At 42.8% G+C, this 26,299-nt stretch overlaps 3 protein-coding genes across 7 annotated transcripts in view; 1 reads left to right on the top strand and 2 right to left on the bottom strand.

Annotated features, from left to right (window-relative positions):
- mapk8ip1a (mitogen-activated protein kinase 8 interacting protein 1a) overlaps positions 1-3,973 on the top strand; it is a 36,662-nt gene extending 32,689 nt beyond the window's left edge. For 2 of the 3 annotated variants that reach the window (XM_037767652.1, XM_037767649.1), the window contains exon 12: positions 519-3,973. In XM_037767652.1, coding sequence (XP_037623580.1) covers positions 519-591 — 73 coding nt within the window. In that variant the 3' untranslated portion in view covers positions 592-3,973. The remainder of the gene's footprint in view (positions 1-518) is intronic. The other variant, XM_037767651.1, reaches the window with a different exon arrangement.
- LOC119486724 overlaps positions 1-26,299 on the bottom strand; it is a 1,187,645-nt gene that overhangs the window by 1,000,284 nt on the left and 161,062 nt on the right. The window lies entirely within an intron of this gene.
- On the bottom strand, positions 9,645-24,100 carry c4h11orf49 (chromosome 4 C11orf49 homolog). 3 transcript variants are annotated; one of them, XR_005206628.1, is made up of 10 exons: positions 23,831-24,100; positions 23,502-23,604; positions 21,272-21,402; positions 20,874-20,958; positions 16,860-16,945; positions 14,790-15,006; positions 12,938-13,047; positions 12,696-12,797; positions 11,494-11,557; positions 11,214-11,281 (listed from the first exon to the last, which is right to left on the bottom strand). XR_005206628.1 is itself a non-coding variant. In XM_037767701.1 (8 exons), the coding sequence occupies exons 3-8, from the start codon at positions 20,945-20,947 to the stop codon at positions 11,113-11,115; spliced, it is 720 nt and encodes a 239-aa protein (XP_037623629.1). In that variant the 5' UTR covers positions 20,948-20,958; positions 21,272-21,402; positions 23,831-24,099; the 3' UTR covers positions 9,645-11,112. The 3 variants fall into 3 exon arrangements, 2 of the variants coding, with proteins under 2 accessions (XP_037623629.1, XP_037623628.1); XM_037767701.1 differs by lacking the exons at positions 12,696-12,797; positions 23,502-23,604 and having other exon boundaries at positions 9,645-11,281; positions 23,831-24,099; XM_037767700.1 differs by lacking the exons at positions 11,214-11,281; positions 12,696-12,797 and having other exon boundaries at positions 11,490-11,557.

Below are 26,299 nucleotides of genomic sequence, written 5' to 3'. Positions count from 1 at the left end.
TTCACAATAAAAGCCCTCAAGCGTTTTTTCTGTGGACAGAATTCCTTCATTTGTTAACACGAGGCTTTTATTCTGAAATATGTGCCGGACAGTGTTCTAGAACATTCAGTGACTTGGAGAGATCCATGAATGAATATAGTACAGAGTTTTAATTGTGGATTATTACTATTATTTACAAATTACCAGACGTTTCTTAACCTTTCTTTGCAAAAATAAATCTAAATGATATTTATTATGAAATGAAATGGCCATTAAAAGGCAAACTCTATGTAGAAAGAAAGGGCTGACAGCAGCAGCTGCAGCAGCAGAAACGCAGCTGACACGCAGCTGAAATGCAGCTGGTGTAAACACCCGACGCGTGAATCACGCAGCCAACACGCGCTCCTGACGTTCCTGGTGTGTCCGAGGCTTTAAGCCACGTCTCTTCCATCCAAACAAGAGTGAGAGATAATACAACTAAACAGATGAGTGCTCTGATATCATGTGTTCTGCTAACTCTCTCCTCTGGTGTCCCACAGGAGGGCATTCCAGCAGTATTACAAGGAACACATTGGCTACTCCTGTCCCACTGAAGACATCTTCATTGAATAACACCTCCCCCCCATCCACACTATGTACCGAATGCTCACTATGTGCATGTAAGCCTGGTCTTACACAGCAAACTGGACCACTGATTTGTCTTCATCACAGTACTTGCATGGTGGATTTTCTTTTCTTACCTGCATCCAGTGATACAGCGAACTTTCCCTTCCTTTAGCCAAGTCACAATATGAATACCTCTATGGATGGATAGGATCACATGAGATGTTCCATACACTGAGGACACATGTTACATGAAATTAGTAACCAAATTCAAATACAAATATCGGATATGCATATATCTTATGGGTTAAAATTACTTATATGTAACTACACATAGATAACCATATAGACAGCCTTCAGGACCATGAGGTTAATTTAATGACAGAATGTTTATATCATCAATTTGTGAACTTTTGCTAATTGATTAACCATAAAAAGCGGAGTTAGCAGCTCCACGAGGCTGTGTTTAGGCACAGCAGTGTACTGTACATGCTAATTTCAGTATGCTAACATGCGCACAATGGCAAAGGCTGATGGGAATGTCATTAGATTTGCAGGTTATTTGGTTATACATCAAACACGATGAAAAGTCAGGGATGACCAAAGCTGTTACAGTTCATCATGTGGGGAACATGAATGTCTGTTAAAGATTTCATGACAGCCTATCCAATATTTGACAAGATATTTTAGTCTGAAAAAACTGTTGTGTTGGCTGATAAAAACGCTAAACATTTGATGGATCCAGCTTCTAAAATCAGAGGATTTGCTGCTTTTCTTTTTCATGTAATTGGAAATTGAACATGTTTGTGTTTTTGGACTGTTGGTCAGACAAGAGCATGATGGAGAAGAGCATCTCCCTGACTTAACCTTCATCCTTTTGCCCAAAATGAAATTCTAATGTTGAGTATGCGCATAAAATTAGCCACGTTAGTGTGTACACTTGGGTAAACAAGTAGCTACTGGGCGTTGAAGTCAACCAACTAGAGTTCCAGTTACAGATATAGTCATGTGAATCACAGCTTGAGCTTGAACTTCAGTGTCAAATTATGTCCAACCAGTTTCAGGTGTTTGAGACGAGCCGATCAATGGTGTCGCTACATACAGTGGCCTGGAATCAAACCCGTGTCAACTGCCTGGAAGGCGGCTATGTTAACCACAAACAAACACTTACGATAAGAGAATCTAAGAACAAAGCAAGCCTGCATGTTTATGAAAATGATGGTAAATCTTCTGTCCTTAAATTAGCTCCAGTCTTGAGTCTACAGTAAAGAAGGGCTTCTTATTAGCAACAATTTAAAGGCAGTGCTTTGAAGGAACATACAATAAACAAATGGACCTGCTTGTTTCTTTGCACAGATGAAGACAGACTGATGTTTCCAAAAAATATATATGCTATGTATAATTATGTATCTTATAACCCTCAGACTTGACAATCTACTGTTGAAGACCTTTGGAGATGCTGTTAAGGTGCCTCATTTCTGCTGCTTGATGTTCCTTTTCTTCCAAATGTGGTTCCAACTACAAACCCTTTATGTAGGGTGTCTCTGGTCGGGTAGTGACATATTCCCCTTAATTCTGTGTAATAACAAGGCCCAAATGACGCTGTGCAATTTAGTATGTGTTGGTGGGACGGTGGATCACTGTGCAGTCATGTCCGTGTCTGTCCACATTACTTTCAGCTCAGACTTCTTTTGCATTGCCTGCTCTAATCTAGGACCAAAGTCGGGCTCAACTCAGCATGGAAATACTTACTCATTAGAAATTGTTTCCAGTTCTTTAGCTTAGATGTTTTTAAAAGGAGAACTTGGCTTTCACAAACTGGCCCACAATGTGACTTGGTTATCTAAATAAGGATAATCCATTTCCATGCAGTTCCTCCTTGATTTTGCAGCCATTTTAAGATGAGCTCCTGGCTTAAGGCTGCACCAGTCAACATGTTTTACATCATTGGATCAAATAGATATGAGTCACTTACAGTGATGAACTTACAGACATACCTTTAGCTCTTTGTTTTGCTTTTCCAACATGCAAACTACACTCCCATCGACCTTGTTTCTAGAAGCAGCAGGCAGCTAAAAGACTTTGCTAAGCCACGCTGTACACTACCGGCCCAGTACTGAACAGCCGACAGACAAAGTTGTTGCAACTAGCAGGTGAACATAACGGAGCAGTTAGCAGCTAAACAGACAGATGTCTTTCTCAAGAGTTGGTGGAGACCAAAACAGAGGTAAAAAGAAAGTGAATATTGGATTTACATTTATCTGAGACCTGACTCAAAATAATGTTGCTCTGTGCCTGCCGCATACGTAAAGAGACAAAGATTTGCTAACGCGTTAGCCGTGACAGCTTTTTATAGTATGGCAAAGTTGTGTTTTCAGCTTGTCCTGCCCAAGTGGCCTAAAAACCAGTTAATGCAGCTTCAAGATCCAGGATGTGAACATTTGGACTGGGATTTCCAGCCAATCAGACGACTACATCTGCACAAGCAGTTGAAGTATGGGCTAGGCTATGGTATGAACAGATTTGAGCATGTGAAGTCAATGGAAATGAAGCCTGAAATGTTTTGTGTTAAAAAAAACAGTGCCTATTTTTTTCTGATGTAGTGATGATGACTGTCCTCTGTATTAACCGTTGACTTCCGATGTCTCCGATCACAGAATCTAAATATGTACAACAGTCGGTCTCATTCAGATGAGTAGTCTTCTAGCTGGATATGACTTGGTACACCTAAGATGGCTGGTGATGGGATGTTTATCCCATGTTTCATGTTACTGGGACTCAACAGAGCTGATATTAGGCCAACCAAGGAGCTGTCAGTCAGTCTGCTAAACACTTGGACATTTGGCATGAAATGGCCAACGATACGTTTAACATCTATACAAGGCATACCGCTTCTGTCTGAAAAGATTGGTATTTGTCTGCACAACCTGTATCAGCTGAACCCTTTACACAGAACAAACATTTTTTTTTAAACTAAAAATCCCACTACTTGACAGCCATTGTCTTGTCACTAATTTCAGAACAGTATGAAATGAATCCAATGGCAACCTGGAAGAAAGGAAAACCCTCTAGTGTACTATCCACCACACGTTCATTTCCATGCCAGCCATCCGAGGTGCACCACAGGAAGTTGTTCTGATCCACCAGAAAGTGTCCTTTCTATTGTGATTCTAACACCATGGGGATCTACTGTACATGACTCATCAATATAGATATATCCTGTATAGATACTGTATGTATGTATGTTTGTATAGGAGTTATTATTGTATGCTGTTGGTCTGACCAAAACCTGGGTGTAACACCGCATGATATCGATGTTATAAAATGAAGACACGCAGACTGGTGATGATGATGGTGGTTATTCTTGTCAATAAATCACATTTACAGCACAGCACTTATGTTCTTTAATAGGAAACAAAGGACCTTCTTTTTTATAGAATAGAAGTCAGACATCACACCTTTAGCTCATTGTTTTGAGCTACCACATTTTTGTTAATGATTCTTAACTGGATTTGATTTACAATGGGCTATTTTCAGACTTACTGCCATGTATGAATATGGTGGAAGGCTAGTTAGTACAGTTGTAGCAACCCTTACTTTTTTCAAAGATTTATTTGTCACATGAAATTTGACATTGAAATGCAGGGGTGGTGGCATACTCTAGAGCAGCGCTTCTCAGACTTTTTACATCACTTATCACATACCAATATTTGTCTCTCCAAGCACCACCATTCTGACCGATGTTAAAATACAGTAGCGTAGGCCTACCCTAGTCAGCAATGCACAGTTCACACAGGAGGCAAATTTATTCCTAATAAGAATATTACTTTTTGTTGACTTGTATCAGCCACAGCCACGCTGTACAAAGCGGGAGCACTAGAACTGGCACTTAAACTCTTCCATAAAACCATAATAATAGTTCCTGTTTGGAGACACGACTGCAGTGTTTTTGAACCCTTCATCATTTTAGCTACCTCCTACCGCTTACTATCTTGTCATCACAGTTTAGCTTGTAACTAGTCATGGATGTTTGCACGCACTACTACCCAACTACGTGGCTGCTACTTGGCGGGGTAGTAGCGCGTGCATAAGTTCTTTTGTTTCAAAATAAAAAATATTACAGCAAAGCCCAATCGTACTGTATTCTAAATCCCATTTCAATGAGCTCATGGTTAAGGTATTTTTAATGGTAGTAGTATTTTGATAGTATTATGTTTTTAAATGAATTATATTTCATTTTTTTTAGATATTTCAGATTCCTCTGCGTACCACTAGAGGGAGCACGCGTACCACCAGTGGTACACGTACCATAGTTTGAGAACCACTGCTCTAGAGCAGCCATTCTCAACCGGTGGGCCTCAGAGCGCCATCTAGTATGCCGTGGAGGCAGTGGTACTAGATTATTTTTTTATTATTATTTAGCAAAGTGAACAGGTAAAACCTAAAGGAGGTAAGATGCCAGCTGTCGTAAAACCAAAGCCTATTGAAGGAGGCTGAGACACGGGCGGACACGGGTCTTGTATTGGGTATAACACATGCGCAGTGTAACTGGAGCTGCGGTCGTGCGTTGCGATCGGCTCAATTTCGGCGAGTGCAGAGTAGATATTACTGCGCATGTGCGGTACCCCGAAGACGCGTTGATTAAGTGTGACCCAACCTCCTTCAATAGGCCTTGTGTAAAACACCAAACATCATCAGGTAGAGACAAACGTGTTTGCCACTGTTAGCTAGCTAACGTTCTCGGATGCAGTGAGACAAAATGGATCGGTTTTTAAAGCGAAAAAGTGATGTGGGAGACAACCCTGCGCCAGTAAAAGCTCCGAAGCGTGTGGTGAGGAAATATGACCCTGAATACATTAAATTTGGATTGGTAATGGCAGGCAGTGATGCTGAGCCCAAGGCACAATGTGTTGAATGTGTTGAAATCTTGTCAAATGAGGCGCTAAAACCATCGAAGCTCCAGAGACACTTAAACACAAAGCACCCAGGATGCGTCGAGAAGCCAAAAGAATATTTCCTAAGGAAAAGAGACGGGCTTCAGGCACAACAGAAAGTCATCACAACATTAACAACTCAGTCAAAAGCCACTTTGAAAGCTAGCTATATGGTTGCTGCTCGTGTAGCTCGTAGCAAGAAACCCTTTACGATTGCAGAGGAGCTTATTTTGCCAAGCGCTGTGGATATGTGCCGAGAGTTACTGGGGGAAGCTGCTGCAACCAAAATTCAGTCAATACCCCTCTCCAATGACACCGTGAGCAGAAGAATTATTGACATGAGTGATGACATCGAATGCCAACTTCTGGAAGGAATAAAGGCAAGCCCAAGTGTCTCACTGAGGGGAAGCAGAATATGTATTTTGGTCATTACAGCTGACAGTGGCATAACACATATCTACAGCTCAGTTTATTATTTGTTGTATAAACATGTTAGGTTTTTTACTCATTTATTTGGGAAGGTGGTCCTCGGAAATGTTTTGACAATCACAAGTGGGCCTTCAGTTGCAAAAGGTTGAGAACCCCTGCTCTAGAGGATGTGATGGAGGATGTAATATCTAGAGGATCATTAGAATAAGAGTAAAAAGAAGAAACATAAGGGATAAAATCTCAAAGATAAAATTATAAATACATGTAATATACATATTAAAATGTTGAAGAGCATATTTTCATACTTACATAGGCAGACTATATTATTATATTTTATTATTATATTATTATTTTAGAAAATGGAATCAGGTTCATCATCCTGAAGGTCTGAGGAAAGAAACTTTTTCTGAGCCTCTCTGTGTTGGACTTGGCTCCAGAGGTTTGCCTGAACAGAAAGCTGGAATAGTCCATCGCTGGGCTGGTGACAATCCTTTCTACTCCTACTAGCTCTGGTTGTGCACCTTCTGAAGGAAGTCCTGCAGAGTGGGGCGTGGAGATCCAATGGTACACCACTCTATGTAGGGCTCTATCCTGAGCAGAGCAAGTCCCAGACCAGTTGGTGACGCCTGCACTAAGTATGTCTTTAGCTGTCTGAGGTGGTAAACCACGTATTTGTATAGCTAAGTACTACCATAATGTTCTTAAAGAGAGAGAGGTCATTTCACTTGGGGGAACGTAAACATACAGACGTAGGCAAAATCGTTGGTACCCTTCCGTTAAAGAAAGAAAAACCAACAATGGTCACTGAAATAACTTGAAACTGACAAAAGTAATAATAAATAAAAATTCACTGAAAATTAACTAATGAAAATCAGATATTGTTTTTGAATTATGGTTCAGCAGAATCATTTAAAAAAACAAACTAATGAAACTGGCCTAGACAAAAATGATGGTACCCTTAACTTAATATTTTGTTGCACAACCTTTTGAGGCAATCACTGCAATCAAGTGATGTCTGTAACTCTCAATGAGACTTCTGAACCTGTCCACAGGTATGTTGGCCCACTCCTCGTGAGCAAACTGCTCCAGCTGTCTCAGGTTTGAAGGGTGCCTTCTCCAGACTGCATGTTTCAGCTCCTTCCACAGATGTTCAATAGGATTTAGATCAGGGCTCATAGAAGGCCACTTCAGAATAGTCCAATGTTTTGTTCTTAGCCATTCTTGGGTGTTTTTAGCTGTGTTTTGGGTCATTATCCTGTTTGAGGACCCATGACCTGCAACTGAGACCAAGCTTTCTGACACTGGGCAGCACATTTCGCTCCAGAATGCCTTGATAATCTTGAGATTTCATTGCACCCTGCACAGATTCAAGACACCCTGTGCCAGATGCAACAAAGCAGCCCCATAACATAACCGAGCCTCCTCCATGTTTCACATTAGGTACAGTGTTCTTTTCTTTGGATGCTTCATTTTTGCGTCTGTGAACATAGAGCTGATGTGATTTGCCAAAAAGCTCCAGTTTTGTCTCATCTGTCCAAAGGACATTCTCCCAGAAGCTTTGTGGCTTGTCAATATGCATTTTGGAAAATTCTTTGCCTACGTCTGTATGTATTTGAGCCAGTTAAGAAATGAAGCTTATGCTACAGTTCAGTCAGGAAGACCCTCTTTATACTCTTTCATTCACAACCTTTCTGTCTCTCTCTCTCTCTCTCTACTGGCTCCTACTATATCAGCTGACTGTGGGTGGTTCACTCTTAGATAACCAAACATATTCTACCACGCTCTCCATGAGCCAATCATATCGTTACAATCAAATTTTAAAACTGTTCTCCTCTGCTACTGTCAGTTTTCAATTCAGTGTGACTTGATGCAACCCGCCTCCACCCCGTCACCTCCAGTCTTCATCACATTCGTTGCCCAGTGCTGATTTACATCCCTCAATGGATCTTCAGCTACTCCCTTCACCACCACCACCACCAGGGTCTAGACTCCAGGGAGGAATATACCTAATCTCATCACGGCATCTCTACCCTCTTTTGATATACTATTCACAATGGAGTCTAACCGCCAAAGACTTTGCACTATTCTTCTTATCATGCACTGTGATTGTTCATTCGATACGGGGTCTCTCCTGATTGAAATGCACGTGGGCCCACAGCAGATGTATAAATGAATAAACATAGTATATCAAAACAAAGCTGAAGTAGGAGAGATTGGAGCAAATATGATTAAAAAAAGAAGTTATTTTTATAAAACGGTGGCTATATCCTGACAGTAGTACATGGAACAGGTAACCCGAAAAAAATCATGTTCCTCTGTGTCCTCCGGTGCTCCTAACGGCATCTGCAAGATTTCACAGACCGGAGGAAAACAAGCAGTAAGAGCTGATCTGAGGTCTGCTGTCATGCTGCCATCTATGAGAGCCGGCTGTCAATCACTCATGAACTCCGACCAAACGGTCAAACTAGGCAGCGCTGATCAAATATGAATCAATATCATGTTACGTTAATGTCTATTTCTCTACTCAGATGTTTTCAGAATCATCTTGTAGTGCACGGTTTAGCTGTAAAATGAGAAAGATTGTGATGCCTACCCCATTGTGAAATCTGGTGAAGGAACGCCAAGTTTCGGTCACATGACCGGAGCATAGCCAATAGGAACGCTCTCTCAATGAAATGAATTAGGAATTTTTGCCCAATGATGCCAAAAATATACTGCCTACTGCAGCTTTAAGTACAACTTTAAAGCCCTACACACCCATTGTCCTCCCACACGTTTGCACGTATTTTGCCTGATTAGACTTCTCATCTTTTCATAGAACTGAATAAAAAATGATCCTGTCTTTCAACCAATCAAATCAGTTGTGAGCAATTAACATCAATGAATGATCAGAAAGCATCCATGTAGTATCTCAGAGACAGGAAAACTGCTCTTCACAATAAAAGCACAAGAGGCTTTTTTTTTGTTTTTGTTGCAATGTGTTGTCCCCACAGACACTTTTCATGTGTTGGATTTAAAGGGACAGTTAACTTGCCTTGGTTAGCACTACTCACAGATAAGAAACCTGATGATGTCACAGTGATGTCATCAAGGTAATCTGGACAGCGCTACACATTAAAGAAAAAAGCCTGTGTTACAAACTGGAGGTGTGGAGTTTGACAGATGATCTTGGTTGCATTATGGGAACTGTAGAATCCTGTGTTTTGGGAGTTTAACTCTAATACTAGGGACTAATCTTGTGCTTTGCTGCATCAATTGTGACCATACCTTTTTAACTCGTCTTGTCTCTTGTCTCATGTGTCCCCCAACTTTATGGAAGTGCAATATTAAGTCACTCCAAGATACCATTTAACACCAAAAAACGATCTCAGAGTCGGATACAGCATCAACTAGAATGGCACTCGGAGAGCGCAGACCTCCGCCCCCCTCTCCGTTCAGCTTGTGCCATCATCCACGTGTATTTTTGTTTATGTTGAGATCAGCTGAACGTAGCGGAGCATCGTAAAACACTTCATTCAAACTGGACAGAAACTAAGTAAACTAGTAAAAGTCACCTAAACCGTTGTCGTTACTCTTTCCAACAATCACCAAGTGTGCTTGGGTCGAACTCAACTGTAATTTCACGAGTTTAATGTGAAAAAACGCCGAATCTACAGGTGTATAATTAGGAGTGACCAACAGAAATTGTCCACATCAGGCTTCAGTTACATCTTTATTATCTTATCTTATCTTATCTTTATTATTATTATCTTTTCACCGATAGAAGGTTATAAATAACTTTGCACTGTAAATACAGTTCATGCTTGAGCTGTTCACTGTGTAGGTTCCGAACAGGCGGGGAGAGGATGAATCATTCCCTGTCACTGTGTTCAGAGTCCCTGTTCTTTAAAATACTCAGATTGAGAAACATAGAGAACACGTATCTGCCATTGCAGTCAATATAGGGCTTATTATAATACATTTTACTTTCTTCCAGACACATACAGGGTTAACGTCCAGTGCTGTGGCCGCCCTTTAAAGGGAAAGATTTAAAGCAGCAGGAATGCTGTACATTCACCCACAACGTGTGATGAGAAGCTAATAAGTAAGGTTGGTTTGAGAACATCAAGTGCAGCTTTTTATGAAAAATCAAGCATTTACAGTCAATAATTCCACCTCCAATATGACAGAGGTTCCTCCCCATCTTTTATTCCAGTCACTCTGTAAAACTAGCAATGAAACCTGCCTTGTTTTGCTTAATAAGAAGCAGCTAACTTACAGTACCGAACTCTACTTTATTAGTTTCACTTTTAGTGGAGAGTTCTGGTGTTTCATGATGGTATAGTATAAATGCTGAGAGTAGGGATGCACCGATACCACTTTTTTTCAGACCGAGTTCGAGTAAAAGTACTTACATTTGGGTACTCGCCGATACCGAGTACCGATACGAGTACTTCTCTGTGCCAAAAGACCCTCGTTAACAGCCAGCTGGAGGGTGTGAGCGACACACGGCAGGCTGGGGAGTCCCGCATACGAGGCGGTGCGCCGCGACCGGCTCTAGGTCGGCTTGGAAAGGCTCGGGATGAAGGTGACTCGCGGCCGAAGCTTAACAAGGCTCCTCGCCCGGACCTCGCCGCACCGTGACGGGGCTCCCTGCGACTGATGCGACTGTTGACCGGGACGGACTGTCCTCATTGCAACCCAACCACGTTGTGCCGCGGTCCACATAAAAGGCGCCATGGGTCTGTGGCGATGTCTGCCACCCACCCGACTCGTCTTGAAACACGGACCAAGGAGTCTAACGCAAGCGTGAGTCAGAGGGTGCAAGCAAAACCCTGAGGCGCAATGAAAGTGAGGGCCGGCGCGCACCGGCTGAGGTGGGATCCCGGTCCAGCAGAGTCGGGCACACCACCGGTCCGTCTCGCCCGCACCGTCAGGGAGGTGGAGTGTGAGGACCCGAAAGATGGTGACGAGAGGTTAATGTCGCGCTGCTGTAAAGTGGTATCGGTGCCGTTGTATCGGAGCCGTTTTGCGAGTACGAGTACATGAGCACAGTATCGGACCCGATACCCGATACTGGTATTTGGTATCGGTGCATCACTAGCTGAGAGGCTTCTCAAACATGACAATAACAGAAAATAGCCACAGTGTGTAGGTGACATGTCACAGACTGGTGAAAGGTTAGAGGTCAGTTTTCAGAGGAGTCAGTCTCTTCTGTGGAACCATCGCTTTCCACCTCCATCTTCCTCCTGTGGTGGATGTTCCTCCTGGGGGAGGCCTTCCTCTGCACCTCCTTTAGCCCCCCCACCGCACTGCCACTGCTGTTGCTGCTGGGACTCACTGAGATCTGAGCGATTCTGGACCACACGGACCAAGGAAAGAGATATTAGGAGAAGGAAAGAAGATAGGAGAAGAGAGGAGAAAATCAAGCAAAGAAGACAGGCAGTAAAGGTCAAACAAAAGGAAAGATATGAGGACAACAAAATGAGAAAAACAGAAAAGCATGTTAAAATGCTTGTTATGATACAGTCATCCTGTGCAGTATACACTATACTGTATGTGCCCTCACAGTTTGTCCAGTTCCTGATCCATCTCTGGGTCAATGAGGAACTCTGCCTTGCTGGGTAACGCTCCTGCAGAAAGAGGGACGACAGAGAAGATTCAACTTTTTAAAGCATGTTCCCTAAAAGGTTATTGGCCAACAAAGTTTTTTAAAATCTGTTTTTCACCTCACAGCAGCAGACGTGCTTAAAATGATAAATGTATCGCTGCTGTCTGGCACACTCCCTAAGTCCCTGAAAACAGCTGCTATAAAGCCCCTACTCAAAAAGAATCATCTAGATGCTTCCATGATGAGCAGCTACTGGCCCATATCCAATCTGCCGTTTGTTGGCAAAATCATTGAAAAAATTGTTTTTAATCAACTGACCGCCTTCTTAATATCAAACGGGTACTGATGATTTTCAGTCAGGCTTCCGTGCTCATCACAGCACTGAAACAGCCCTCATTAAACATACGCCTTAATACCGACACAGGCAAAACATCAGTCCTAGTGTTACTGGACCTTACTGCAGCCTTTAACACTATTGATTAGGGATGCACCGATACCGATACCAGTATTGGATCTGATACTGTGCTCATGTACTCGTACTCTCAAAATGGCTCCGATACAACGGCACCTATACCACTTTATAGTGGTGCGCCCAACCCCGCTGGGCCGGGATCCCACCTCAGCCGGCGCGCGCTGGCCCTCACTTTCGTTGCACCACAGGGTTTTGCTTGCACCCTCTGACTTGCGCGCGCGTTAGACTCCTTGGTCCGTGTTTCAAGACGGGTCGGGTGGGTTGCCGACATCGCCGCAGACCCCTAGCGCCTTTTACGTGGGCCGAGCCCCGATCTGGCGGCACAACGCGGTTGGGGCGCACTGAGGACAGTCCACCTCGGTCGACAGTCACACCGGGAGCAGGGGGCGCCTCGGCGGGAAGAGAGGGCGCAGCGAGCCCTTTGCCCACGGTCTGACGAGGTCCGGGCGCGGAGCGCTGTAAAGCTGCGGCCGCGAGCCTTTCCAAGCCGACCCAGAGCCGGTGGCGGCGCACCGCCTCGTATGCTGGACTCCCCAGCCTGCCGTGTGTTGCTCACACCCTCCAGCTGGCTGTTAACGAGGGTCTTTTGGCACAGAGAAGTACTCGTATCGGTACTCGGTATCGGCAAGTACCCAAATGTAAGTACTTGTACTCGGTCTGAAAAACAGTGGTATCGGTGCATCCCTACTTTTTGTCATCAAGTCGAGTCACAAGCAAGTTGAGTCTCACAGCAGTCAAGTTGCCAAACTCTCCAGCTCTGGTATATAGTAGTGTATAGAAGTCATGAAATCTGTATGAGAGTGGATGTAATCGTGAGTACTTATACACAAATCATACATTGTACACTTTACAACATATGTTGTTTTAACAACATTTTGTATGCATTAGTAGTAGCAGTAGTATTAGGGAAATGTGTCATTTTAAACCTACCAATAGTTTGGTTGATGGTCTCATGTTTAGCCAGGCTCATTAGGAAGCTGTAGTAAGAGACTTTGTTAGTCTGTTCCAGTACTTCCCTCATACAGGACCTGGGAGGATGACTTCACACAGACACAGAAAGTCAGCCAAAACACACACACATAACAACAAAGAAGTGCTACTGCTGGTGTTCAGCTGCTGCATAGATGAGAGCAGGGCCACAGTCACAGGCGTAGCCGAGGGAATTCATCTTTTCACTTTCTTTTTTTTTTAAAGTTATTTTTTTGGGGGCATTTTTCCATTTTTATTGAGGACAGTGGATAGAGTCTTGAAAGGGGGGAGAGAGAGAGTGGATGCGGAAAGGGCCACAGGCCGGATTCGAACCCGGGCCGCCGCGGTCAGGACCAAGCCTTGATACATGGACGCCCGCTCTACCAACTGAGCTAACCCAGGCGCCCCATCTTTTCACTTTCATTCAACTTTATTCAACTTCACTACACTTCTGGTTATGCCATCATCAACACATAGGACCCTATCTTACACCCGGCTCAAGGCGGCACCACAGCGCAGCGCAACTCTCATCGCTAGTTTCAGACTGACGCAGTCATCATTTTTACGCCCAGCACCCACGTTGTTTAAGTAGCAAATGTACTTGGCCCCATCCGTGCGCCCATGGTTGTATTGGTCTTAAAATGAGGTGTGGTCAGGCGCTTTGTTAGCGCATTGCTATATTGAGGCAAAGAAAGCGTGACCGCCTGGTGACCGGAGGAGTGCTGAGAGCGCACTGCAGGTTGAGCAATACAGAATGCCGAAGAGCCTTACTTCATTATATTAGATTTAGGGATGCTAATTTTGAAAAATGTTCTTAACCGATAACCGACCCTCGTTAACCAATTATTAACCGTTAACCGAAAAGATTTGTGCCTCGCATGCAGCGGTGCGCCAGCAGTAGGAGCACAACAGATATTGGTTGACGGGAGTCTCCAGTTCACCGTCCGGGAGCGTTAACTTAGCAGCTACGATGCTGCGTGTAGTGTCGCGGACATGCAGCCACTTTCCCAGTAAAAGTCTCCACCGCACATTTAGTTTAGTTTAGCATGTTGTCAGCTGTGTGTCTGCCCGGCGGAACGATACTTTGTCTGCCCGGCATAACTTTAGCGAGTTTCCAACAAACAGTGTGTGTATTTGTTCTACGTTAGTAGCTCTAGCATTGCCGGAGGCTTCGTGCTCGCCGCCGCGGCACACGTAGTCTGCGTAACTTTAGCGAGTTTCCAACAGACCGTGTGTGTGTGTGTTGGTGGTGAGTGTGAGGTTGTTGGTGGTGTTCTAGCTGTGAACGTAGGTGTAGCAGTGTGTGTAGTTTATTTGTCGGTGAATAAATGCTACTAAACTACAACTCCTCCGCTCCGCTCAAGCGAGCCAGAGACCGGAGCTGACTTCCTGTATCCTGCAACTCCGGCTCCGCCTCTGAAGGTGGGCTGTTAAGGTGGACCAGCTTTTCTCCTTAAAGAGACGAGCCGCTCAGCTTTTGAGTTAATTATTAATTTTTTTTTAACCGTTTTAACCGATAGCGTTAATCAGTTAAAATGCTTAATGTCGGTTAACGGTTAAACGGTTAATTATGGACATCCTTAATTTGTAATTTTTCAGTTAAAAGGTACAGTGTTGACAAGATAAGTTAATAAGGTGTTATCAACGTGTGACTTCACATGGCAATTTCACATGGTTTTGGCCTCTCTGGCCTTCCATATTTCGGTAGTCATATATTTTCTTGTAAATACTATATACACTATACTATCAGAGCAAGTTTCTAGAAGGTGTCTGGTCCTAGTGATTGAGAATGGAGTGTGTATGTGTGTTTTACCTGTGTTTGAACCTGTCACAAAGGGCATCTATACACTGAGCCAGAGTGGACGGTTCCACTCCGTCCTGCTGCTGCTGCTGCTGCTCCTCCTTGTCGTTCTCCTCTGCAGCCACGGAGGGGAGCTGCTCGATGGAGGTGGACGTGGGGACGATGACGGTGTTAGGACTCTTCCCTGCTAACAGATCCTGGTAGATCATCAGCGCGCTGTCCAGGAACTCTACACACAGAGGATTACGGGCAGTTGGAAGTGAGGGGGTTAAATTCTGTTTTATTCAGCTATTTGCTGGAAATGGGATTTGACTGCTAATAAAAATGTGATATAAATTTCATATTCATTATATTAATTTCATTATTCCTCACACACTTATAGGTTGTTAATAGGTTTCTATTATTATTTTCATATCAGACATCTGAACATAGAAATCCTTCCTGTGTGGTGTACAAGAGTTTTCTCTCTTTGCCTCACGTCTTGGCCAAAAAGTTGCACTCGAACACACTGCAAAGACGACAGGCAATGGCCGACTACCACGTACTTCCTGTGCCTGCGTGAGATGAAATAACTCTCCACACCAGCAGGCGGCGGTAGTCTGTATTCATCATCAAAAAGGGAAACCGGAAGACCGAGGACGGCGGATATACAAGCTGTTGTTATGATACTTAACTTTACATGAAACAAAGCGGCATTGGCCGATCATTTCCACTCCACTCACCACTTAGCTTCATTCCAGATGTTCATGTCACTGTGACAATATCCGTGTGTTGGAACGATCAGATGAGATGAAGATGAAAATTGAGAAGAGCCTTCTGTGTTTTTCCTTTTGACTTTACTCGTTTCCTTGCTTTCCTCACTTCCGTTTCTCTTCTCTTGCACTGAAGCAGAACCGCCAAACAGAGTGATTTCTCTCACCGAAGAGCTCTGCCGGCTCCGCCGCCGATCCAACATGCTGAAAAAACCTCCAACACGGGCAGAAAAGTGCCGGCAAACTCGGCCGACGGACGCTCACCAACGGCCCCAAACTGTCTGACGGCCGACCGTCGGCTTGGTGTGTAAGGGCCTTTAAGGAGAGCACAGCTTCTCATCCTAAAACTATTTAATCAACAATCAGAGAGTTTTACCCATAGAAATACAATAGGAGTAGAATGGACATTCCCATTCAAATCAATGTAGCAGGATGGTCAGAGCGGCGGACATTTCCATGTGTACCGTTGCCATTGCGACGGGCTAATTTCCGTATAAACTAAACTAAACTAAACTAAATGTAACAACTTCATGCTTCATCCACACACTTGTCACAGCGTAGAAAAGCATATTGCTATGGCCAGATGAGTAACAACTTTGTTCAGCTCATTTTCTGTAACTAGCAGAATTAGCAAGCTAGCTAACTAGCCAGCTGAGTTAGCTAGCTTGCTAATCCCGCCATGCATTAATGCTACACTGGTGACAGAAAGTGAGCCGTGCAGCAGGCTACGGTCCCTCCGCCTCACTAGGACAAGCTACCTAGCTAACTAGCCAGCCATCGGTCACTGGAGATGTGTCCACAGAGTAGGGCGGGTCATGCATTCGCTATAGCAGGATACGTACTAGCTACAACCACACGTTACAGCCCCACTGATGTGTGTTGTCTCCGTAACAACTCAAAACAACTACCATTTTATTTTGTACTTGTCAAATGACCACGGAAAAAAGTTCAATGTCAGGTCTACTCCTCCATCCATTCATCCATTCATTCATCCATCCATCCATCCATCAATCTGCTTCCGCTTATCCGGGGCCGGGTTGCGGGGGCAGCAGGCTTAGCAGGGAATTCCAGGCGTCCCTCTCCCAGGCAACGCTTTCCAGCTCTTCCTGGGGGACCCTGAGACATTCCCAGGCCAGACCAGATATATAATCTCTCCCGTGCAGGACACAAGGGGGCAAAAGAAATCTTCACGACTGTGCATGTGCACAGGGGATGAAACCAATAGCAACAGCTCTTAAAGGATGGAGCCTATACAATATAAAAGTGAATGTACAGTATAAGCCTGGGCATACTGTACATAGCCAATATGAAACAGTAGCTTCTATTGTACCTTGGTAGTAGAACTGCAGCTGGAGGGCATAAAGGAAATCAGAGAAAGACATCAGACAGTCGATGGCGTCATCCATCAGGACAATTCTACAGGACAAGAAAAGAAAAGCAGATAATAACAGTTTACACCAGTCCTCTGTCAACCCAGCGGTGAACTAGTCATTAAAGGTAGGGTTGGGAGTGCTGCTCAAATACAGTTTTTGTTACATTTGTTGAAATTCTCATTACATCCCCGACAGCAATCAAATCAAAGCGGAGCAGCACTTTTTACAAACCAAGAGCAAACTATAATATTAGACAAATACGAAGAAGTTAAACACATAATACAGACTAAAATTAACACAGTAGAAGCTGCCAAATGCAGGAAGGACAGCTGGTAAAAGAAAAAAAAATGCAGATGTGTGAATGTGTAAATGAACAGACTCATTAATAAGTTAATAACAAAGTCGTGGCGAGTATGACTACTTCTTTCAGCTGCATCATCGACTCCGGCAGTGTGAAACGGACTTGAGAGCAAGTAAAAAAAATAATATTACAACATAATTCAAAGCGGTAATCACCCACAGCACACAGCCAGCTGTCCTTCCTGCATCTGTCAGTTTAAACTGTGGTGTTTTTAGCCCGATTATCACTTCTTTGTATGTGTGTAATATTATCATAGGATCCGCACACCGAGCTCTGATTGGTCAGTAGGAGGTGCTTTTATACGAGTTGATCTCTTATCTGGAACATAACCTGCTCCGGAGCAGGTTAGCTGTTCAGGATCAGTTACCATGGCGATCTATCCCAGTAAGAAGTGGACCACCATCGTAGGACTAAAAAACCCTGAGTTAAACCTGGAGTTACCTCACTAACCCCAAATCCTGCTTCGTAGTACAGGCCTAAGTTCTCTCTGCTCTGGCACACCTGAATCAGCTGATGCTCAGCCCTGATCCAACAGTAAGGGCTGCTGAGTATGTTATTAACTAATATTGTTCTTATCGATTTATTTTTCACTGCTCGTGGCCGATAAACTGATGATGATGACAGCGGTGCGTATGGTAGACGGGCTACGGTAAAAACACTTGCATGTTATGGATTCAAAGTGTATAGAAAATTAACATTTATAACACAGGCAGCGACGGTCTTCTTGTACTAATTCCCCACCTACCTAATGTTTATTTGGCGCTCAGTTAGTATGATGAACATCGTTTTATCAGTGCTTATCATTAGGGATGCACAGATAACGATACCAGTATCAGGTATCGGGTCCAATACTGTGCTCATGTACTCATACTCGCAAAACGGCTCCGATACAACGGCACCGATACCACTTTACGGTGGTGCGCTGTGCTGTGAGGGCCGTGCTGGCGCACACCGGCCCTCACTTTCATTGCGCCACAGGGTTTTGCTTGCACCCTCCGACTCGCGCGTGCACTAGACTCCTTGGTCCGTGTTTCAAGACGGGTCGGGTGGGTTGCCGACATCGCCACAGAACTGGTGCCTTTTACGTGGGCCGAGGCTTGATCTGGCAGCCCGACGCAGTCGGGCGCCCCGGTCGACAGTCGCACCAGGAGCAGGGGGCCGTCCCCGGCGGGGAGTGAGGGCACAGCGAGCCCTTTGTCCACGGTGCGGCGAGGTCTGGGCGGGGAGCGTTGTAAACCTGCAGCCGCGAGCCACCTTCCCCCCGAGCCTTTCTAAGCCAACCTAGAGCCGGTCGCGGCGCACCGCCTCGTATGCGGGCATCCCCAGCCTGCCGTGTGTCGCTCACACCCTCCAGCTGGCTGTTAACGAGGGTCCTTTTGGACAGAGAAGTACTCGTATCGATACTCGGTATCGGCGAGTACCCAAATGTAAGTACTTATATTTTGTACTCGGTCTGAAAAAAAGTGGTATCAGTGCATCCGTACTTGTCATCGAGCATTAGTAAACACAGTTCTGCCTTGGCATTTTAACAGAATGACTGCTAGATAACTCCCTCTCATCAGCGATATTATGTAACGTTACGGATTTCGCAGGACGTTGGAGCACTCTCATTATCCCCCCCACCCCTCCCGTGCTGTGCGTCGGCTCGACCAGCCGTATAATGGCAGGGATCACATCTTTTTTAAGCTTGTGTCTCATGAGGCCCCCTGGTACACCAGCTCCCCCGTGCATTAAGGCGCCATTGCTCATTCGGCCCAAATGAAATGATTGAATGGCCTGCCTGCCTACCTACGTGCACTCTGCCCGTGCACTCATTGCACATCACCGGAGTCTTCCACAAGCTTCTAGCTTGACAGCTGCGAGTACTAAAAATAGCCATGTTCATTAAGGGACTTTCGGAGCTAATGCTGCCAGCTACTTTAATTGGAAAAGAGTTGGCAACGCTGAGCCGGGTTTTCAGGTTGGATCAGTTTTAAAAATCTAGTGTACTTTAGATTACACACCCTACCTTTAAGGGACTCAACTATCCTGGAGGTAACACATGTCAAATAAAAAACAGTAAGCGCATAAGACCCAAAACATCTGAGAGATGAGAATAAATAAAAAAAAAATTGGCCATTAAATGTGAAGGGCATGAGGAGAGAAGATTTTGCACACAATAACTGTAAGATGATATCATATTTTCTTGTTAAGTCTGTTGTAATGTATAGCACTGGCATGTGTAGTATACACAATATACTCTGAACAAAAATATAACACTTGAGTTTAAATAAAAGATCTAAGACTTTTTCTAAGCACATAAGAGGCTTATTTCTCTCAAATTTTGTGCACAAATTTGTTAAAATCTATGTTAGTGAGCACTTCTCCTTTGCCAAGATAATCCATCCACCTGACAGGTGTGGCATATCATGATGCTGATTAAAGGTATAATATGTAACCGCTGCTGTTTGTAAACACACCGCCTTCAAAGTTGGCCACACCTCCACAGCCCAACGAGCCGAGAGGGCCAGAGAGCAGCGATGGTGGAGCGAGCTATAGAGTGACTGAAGAGAGAGAGCGGCGTTCGTGAGAACAAAGCAGTGGATCAGAGAAATAAAACGTTATTTTCTGATTGTTTCCCGCGGTTACATTGTAAAGCATAAGCACTCAAGTCACTGCACAACTTCGCAAAGTTAGAAGTGATGATTGAGGGATTCATTTTGTACCAGTCTATTAATTTTTTTTTAGGAAATTCTTGCATATTATACCTTAAAACAGCATGATTATTACACAGGTGTGCCTTGGACTAGTCCCAATAAAAGGCCACTCTAAAGTGTGCAATTTTATCACACATCACAATGCCACATATGTCACAAGTTTTGAGGGAGCGTGCCATTGGCAATGCCAGAATGTCCACCTGAGCTGTTGCACAATTTCTGTACAAACTGTCAGAAACCGTCTCAGGGAAGCTCATCTGTGTGCTCGTTTTCCTCAGCAGGGTCTTGACCTGACTGCAGTTCATTGTCCTAACCGACTCGAGTGGGCAAATGCTCACCTCTGATGGCGTCTGGCACTTTTGAGAAGTGTTCTCTTCACGGATGAATCCCGTGTGACTGTCTGTAGCCCTAATCATGTGAAATCCATAGTTCAGAGTGCCTAATATATGTATTTTATTAAGATAAAACTACACATTTGAGAGTGGTCTTCTATTGGGACCAGCCCAAGGCACACCTGTGTAATAATCATGCGGTTTAATCAGCATCTCACTAACACAGATTTAAACAGATCTGTGCACAAAAAGTGTACATAGAAAAAGTCTTAGATGTTTTAGTTAAACTCATGAAAAAAAAAGTGTTTATATTTTTTTCAGTGTGACTACACGATGATTACAGTGTATTTTAATACTACTTTGATGGCAATCTTATTTAGTATGTACCTCATACTAATCGTCATAGTAAACTGAACAGGCATATTTTCACAGCGTGCACTGTTAAAGTTGTGGTAACCAAACTTTGGATTGGTGAACAACAGTACTAAGTAATCCAGGTCAAAAGGGTTTGGTGGTGATATAATAAAATGTACTGAAGGGAACGAGTTTAGTGTGTTGTCCAAGTCGTGTCTGTGTACTGACCTGGCTGCACTCTGCACCATCTCCAAAGGGAAGTCTGGACACAATAACTGCAGCAGCGACCTATACTCCAGCATTGAAACCAACTCTGGAATACAATAAGAGAAGAAAACTAACTTTAGTTACAGAATATACAACAGTGAAGCACTGATTTAAATGTCAAGGACAGACAAACCAACCTGACAAGTGGGTTTTGCAAGTCAATCAAATGATTATTTGGAAACTAATGACAGACAGTACACTGCTGTGTATTGGACGTGACTTCACTTAACGGTCTGAAATAACTAGGACTTTAAATGTGAGTCTTATGTTATAAAATAAACACAGTCTTACATAGAGACAATCTAACTACGATCAAAACAGACAAGTTTCCATTCTAATTCATTCTGGCTCTCACTCACCTCCACTCTTGGCGATCTGTCTGTAGCATCTCCAGAAGACTCTGATGAAGGAGGCTCTGTTATGGGGAGTAGCCCTGATGTAATTATACTCTCTGAAGAGCACGTGGTTACTGTTCTTTACACTGCTGAAACTACAAATACACACATACAAATTGAAAAAATAAGCAAAAGTCCATCTCAAAATTCATGTAATCAATTAGTTAAAAAATGATACACAAAATGCATTAATTGTGTTTACTTCCACCGACTGTCTCAGCTAGTGTTACTTGTGAAACAGAAATGTGATCTAGTTTTGTAGAGACTTTCTCACCGTTTACATTTGTTACATACTGTACATTCAGCACAAGACGAATATGCATCACTGGCTTTCTGCGTCACATTTACAAAGACAAATTAAAGTGAATTTGTACTTTTCCAATATCATCTTTGCGGAGATGTGCCAATTAAAATGTTTGTATTAGCCTCCCAAACCTCACATCAGTCAAAAGGTTTTCCAGAAGAACTAGGTAGCTGACATTAGGTGACATTAGAACTAGGTAGCTGACAATAGGTGACATTAGAACTAGGTAGCTGACATTAGGTGACATTAGGTGTCATTAGGTGACATTAGAACTAGGTAGCTGACATTAGGTGACATTAGGTGTCATTAGGTGACATTAGAACTAGGTAGCTGACAATAGGTGACATTAGAACTAGGTATCTGACATTAAGTGACATTAGGTGTCATTAGGTGACATTAGAACTAGGTAGCTGACATTAGGTGACATTAGGTGTCATTAGGTGACATTAGAACTAGGTAGCTGACAATAGGTGACATTAGAACTAGGTATCTGACATTAAGTGACATTAGGTGTCATTAGGTGACATTAGAACTAGGTAGCTGACATTAGGTGACATTAGGTGTCATTAGGTGACATTAGAACTAGGTAGCTGACAATAGGTGACATTAGAACTAGGTAGCTGACATTAGGTGACATTAGGTGTCATTAGGTGACATTAGAACTAGGTAGCTGACATTAGGTGACATTAGGTGTCATTAGGTGACATTAGAACTAGGTAGCTGACAATAGGTGACATTAGAACTAGGTATCTGACATTAAGTGACATTAGGTGTCATTAGGTGACATTAGAACTAGGTAGCTGACATTAGGTGACATTAGGTGTCATTAGGTGACATTAGAACTAGGTAGCTGACAATAGGTGACATTAAAACTAGGTATCTGACATTAAGTGACATTAGGTGTCATTAGGTGACATTAGAACTAGGTAGCTGACATTAGGTGACATTAGGTGTCATTAGGTGACATTAGAACTAGGTAGCTGACAATAGGTGACATTAGAACTAGGTAGCTGACATTAGGTGACATTAGGTGTCATTAGGTGACATTAGAACTAGGTAGCTGACATTAGGTGACATTAGGTGTCATTAGGTGACATTAGAACTAGGTAGCTGACAATAGGTGACATTAGAACTAGGTAGCTGACATTAGGTGACATTAGGTGTCATTAGGTGACATTAGAACTAGGTAGCTGACATTAGGTGACATTAGAACTAGGTAGCTGACATTAGGTGACATTAGGTGTCATTAGAACTAGGTAGCTGACATTAGGTGACATTAGAACTAGGTAGCTGACATTAGGTGACATTAGGTGACATTAGAACTAGATAGCTGACATTAGGTGACATTAGGTGACATTAGAACTAGATAGCTGACATTAGGTGACATTAGGTGACATTAGAACTAGGTAGCTGACATTAGGTGACATTAGGTGTCATTAGGTGACATTAGGTGACATTAGAACTAGGTAGCTGACATTAGGTGACATTAGGTGTCATTAGGTGACATTAGAACTAGGTAGCTGACATTAGGTGACATTAGGTGTCATTAGGTGACATTAGAACTAGGTAGCTGACAATAGGTGACATTAGAACTAGGTAGCTGACATTAGGTGACATTAGGTGTCATTAGAACTAGGTAGCTGACAATAGGTGACATTAGAACTAGGTAGCTGACATTAGGTGACATTAGAACTAGGTAGCTGACATTAGGTGACATTAGAACTAGGTAGCTGACATTAGGTGACATTAGGTGTCATTAGGTGTCATTAGGTGACATGAGAACTAGGTAGCTGACATTAGGTGACATTAGAACTAGATAGCTGACATTAGGTGACATTAGGTGACATTAGGTGACATTAGGTGACTGACTGTGTGTTGAGTGGAACATACTATTCAGCAAAGAAGCGGATCACCCCAAACTGAGTGTATTCCTCTTTATGTTCCAGCAGCTGGGTCACTGCATCACTCAGGTAGAACAACACATTACTGTCCGCTGTGAGGAGAACAAACACACAGTCACACACACACACACAGACAGGCTTGAACACTAGAACAGTTAACTATAGCTAGTTAACCGTTTCAATACATTCAGTGACGAGACAGAGCGATCATTAGATAGCTAGATAGACTGTTAAATGAAAGTAACATTATTATACACCAAGAGATGAGTTATCTAAAGAGCTCCACTGTTAGCACTGCACGGCTAACACAGGACCTACCGAGGTACTCGTCATCCGGCACGGCTGAATTAAACCGGCTCATTGTGGTCGTGTTTGAGGAGATAACGTTGAAATGATCATCTATACACTTCATGTGTGTGTGTAGCTGTGATCTATGAGCTATACAGCTAGCTATGTACACCAGTTAATACATGTCATTCCGGTAGCCTGGAGAGTCCGCTAGCTATCACAGCACTGACTGGTCCTGGTCCTGGTCCTAACCATGGACACGGTCCTAACATGGTGGGCTTCCATGGAAACAGCACGATGTTGTGAGTTACAGTAATTAAATGCCCCCCGAACAACACAGCACACGAAGGTTCCATTTTCCACACTACTACTACTACTACTACTACTACTACTACTACTACTACAAATAATAATAATAATAATAATAATAATAGCTATTATTATTATTATTATTATTATATTATTATACTTCTGATACTCCATATTTAAAATTGGCAAATAGCATTATTTTCTCAGCAAAAACAGTAGTCCATAGTCAGACTTAGGAAGCAATAACCTTAAAGGTCCCATATTGTAAAAAGTGAGATTTTCATGTCTTTGATATTATAAAGCAGGTTTAAGTGCTTTATTAATACTGTGAAAGTATCGAAATGCTCAATATATGGAGAAATACACACAACTCGTTTTCAGAAATTGCGCGTTTGAAACAAGCCGTCAGGATTTCTGTCCATTTGTGATGTCACAAATATACAATATTTAGACCATTACACAGTTTTAAATGAAAACATTTTAAATGTGTCTCAGTTTATTTCCTGTTGCAGTGTATGCGAATGACATCAGCTGACAAGAAGTAAACATGGACCCAAACTGTTGCTTAGCAACGTCATTCCGTTGCAATTCCGTTGAAATGCACTAAAACGGAGCGTTTCAGACAGAGGGTAAATACAGCTTTATTCAGACAGACAGAATGAGGAAAATAAATGTTTTTTGAACATTACAGCATGTAAACATGTTCTAGTAGAAACACAAAATACAAGTATGAACATGAAAATGAGCATGATATGGGACCTTTAACTTGTAGTGTAGCAGCAATAGACAAATTGAAGGACAAAAACGTACATTAGGTTGTGTTATTTGTCACTGTGTACGGTCAACAGGCTACTCTGCACAATCAGGCACTCATCTCTTGCATAAAGTGTCTTGGAATGTTGGTCGAGGCTGTTGAATGTTAGCCTATTTACAACATAATTCAAAGGTAAAATGGCTTTCTCTATTTGAGTGGTAAGTGTCTTTGTGTCTGTGTCTTTGAAATTAGACTACTTGTCTGTGTCCTGTGCTGCTATATTTACAGTAACGCCATATCTAAGTAATTTTTCACTGTATGTTTTCAGTAATTAAGTGACTGTCTCTGTTTGTAATTTGCAGTTGTTGAAGAGTTACAGTTTGACAATGGAAGATAGAGATAGATGGAAGGCTGGTGTGGATTGTTCTGTTCTACGTGTTCTGCTATTGCATTTGTTTGCTCTTCCCATGCCAGTTTTCTATCTGCCATTTGCAATCTGTTATACCAAATACAGTGGTAGTCCGTGAAGAAATGTGTACCCTGTTTCCCTTAAGGCTGGCTAACAACATCGTCTCTGACCCCAACCATGTTTTGAACAGTGAATATCAATTGTTACCATCAAATCGGAGATACAGGGTTCCACGATTTAATAAGGTTAGACTGAAGCACTCTTTTGTACATCAGTCAATCCTTAAACTAAATATGGAGCTTAATCCCAGATCATATGTGTAAAGGGCCCTGAATATCTTCTTCTGTGATTGTAATGTTTAAATGTTTGTATCCTTGTTTATTGTCTTTGTCCTTTCTGTGATGTTGCAAACGGAGCTGCTGTGATGCAAAACAAATTTCAGACCTGTCTGACAATAAAGTATTATCGTTATTGTTCATTTCATTGTATGTGGGAGTGTGAGCGGCTCCACATGTCCAATTCAGAAAACTAGTTCTTAAATTAATTTCTAAATAAACACAAAGTTCCCCGAGAAGCAAAATCGGGCTCATTACATACCTTAAGGATTTTCCAGTAAACTGATAGAAAATAAGAATTAAGCAATATTAATAGCAAACATCAATGGAAGAAGCCATAATCAATTGAGCTGATACTACGATTCACCATGGCAGCAGGTAAATTGTCACTGTATGTTGTATTTGATCAAGAGTGACATGGTTCTGATTAATAAGCAGTATTTCTTAGATTTATGGGATATAACCTGAGGCATATTGTGTCCGTGTGTGTTTGTTTACACATTTGCAAATACATGTAATTAGATGAACAACCTGCAGCCAGTCAAATCACGCAGGAGTAAAGCCGGGAGGGCTTTCTTTCAGAGCAGCCAATCAAATCTCTACTAAGGATTGCAATACATGTGATGGTCCAATCAGCAAAGGACATTTCATACCTTAGGGCGGACCATAGTTCAAATGCAACCAATCAATGC

Source organism: Sebastes umbrosus, chromosome 4, assembly GCF_015220745.1.
Source record: "Sebastes umbrosus isolate fSebUmb1 chromosome 4, fSebUmb1.pri, whole genome shotgun sequence".
Lineage (NCBI taxonomy): Eukaryota > Metazoa > Chordata > Actinopteri > Perciformes > Sebastidae > Sebastes > Sebastes umbrosus.
This window is presented reverse-complemented; position numbering and strand designations above follow the sequence as displayed.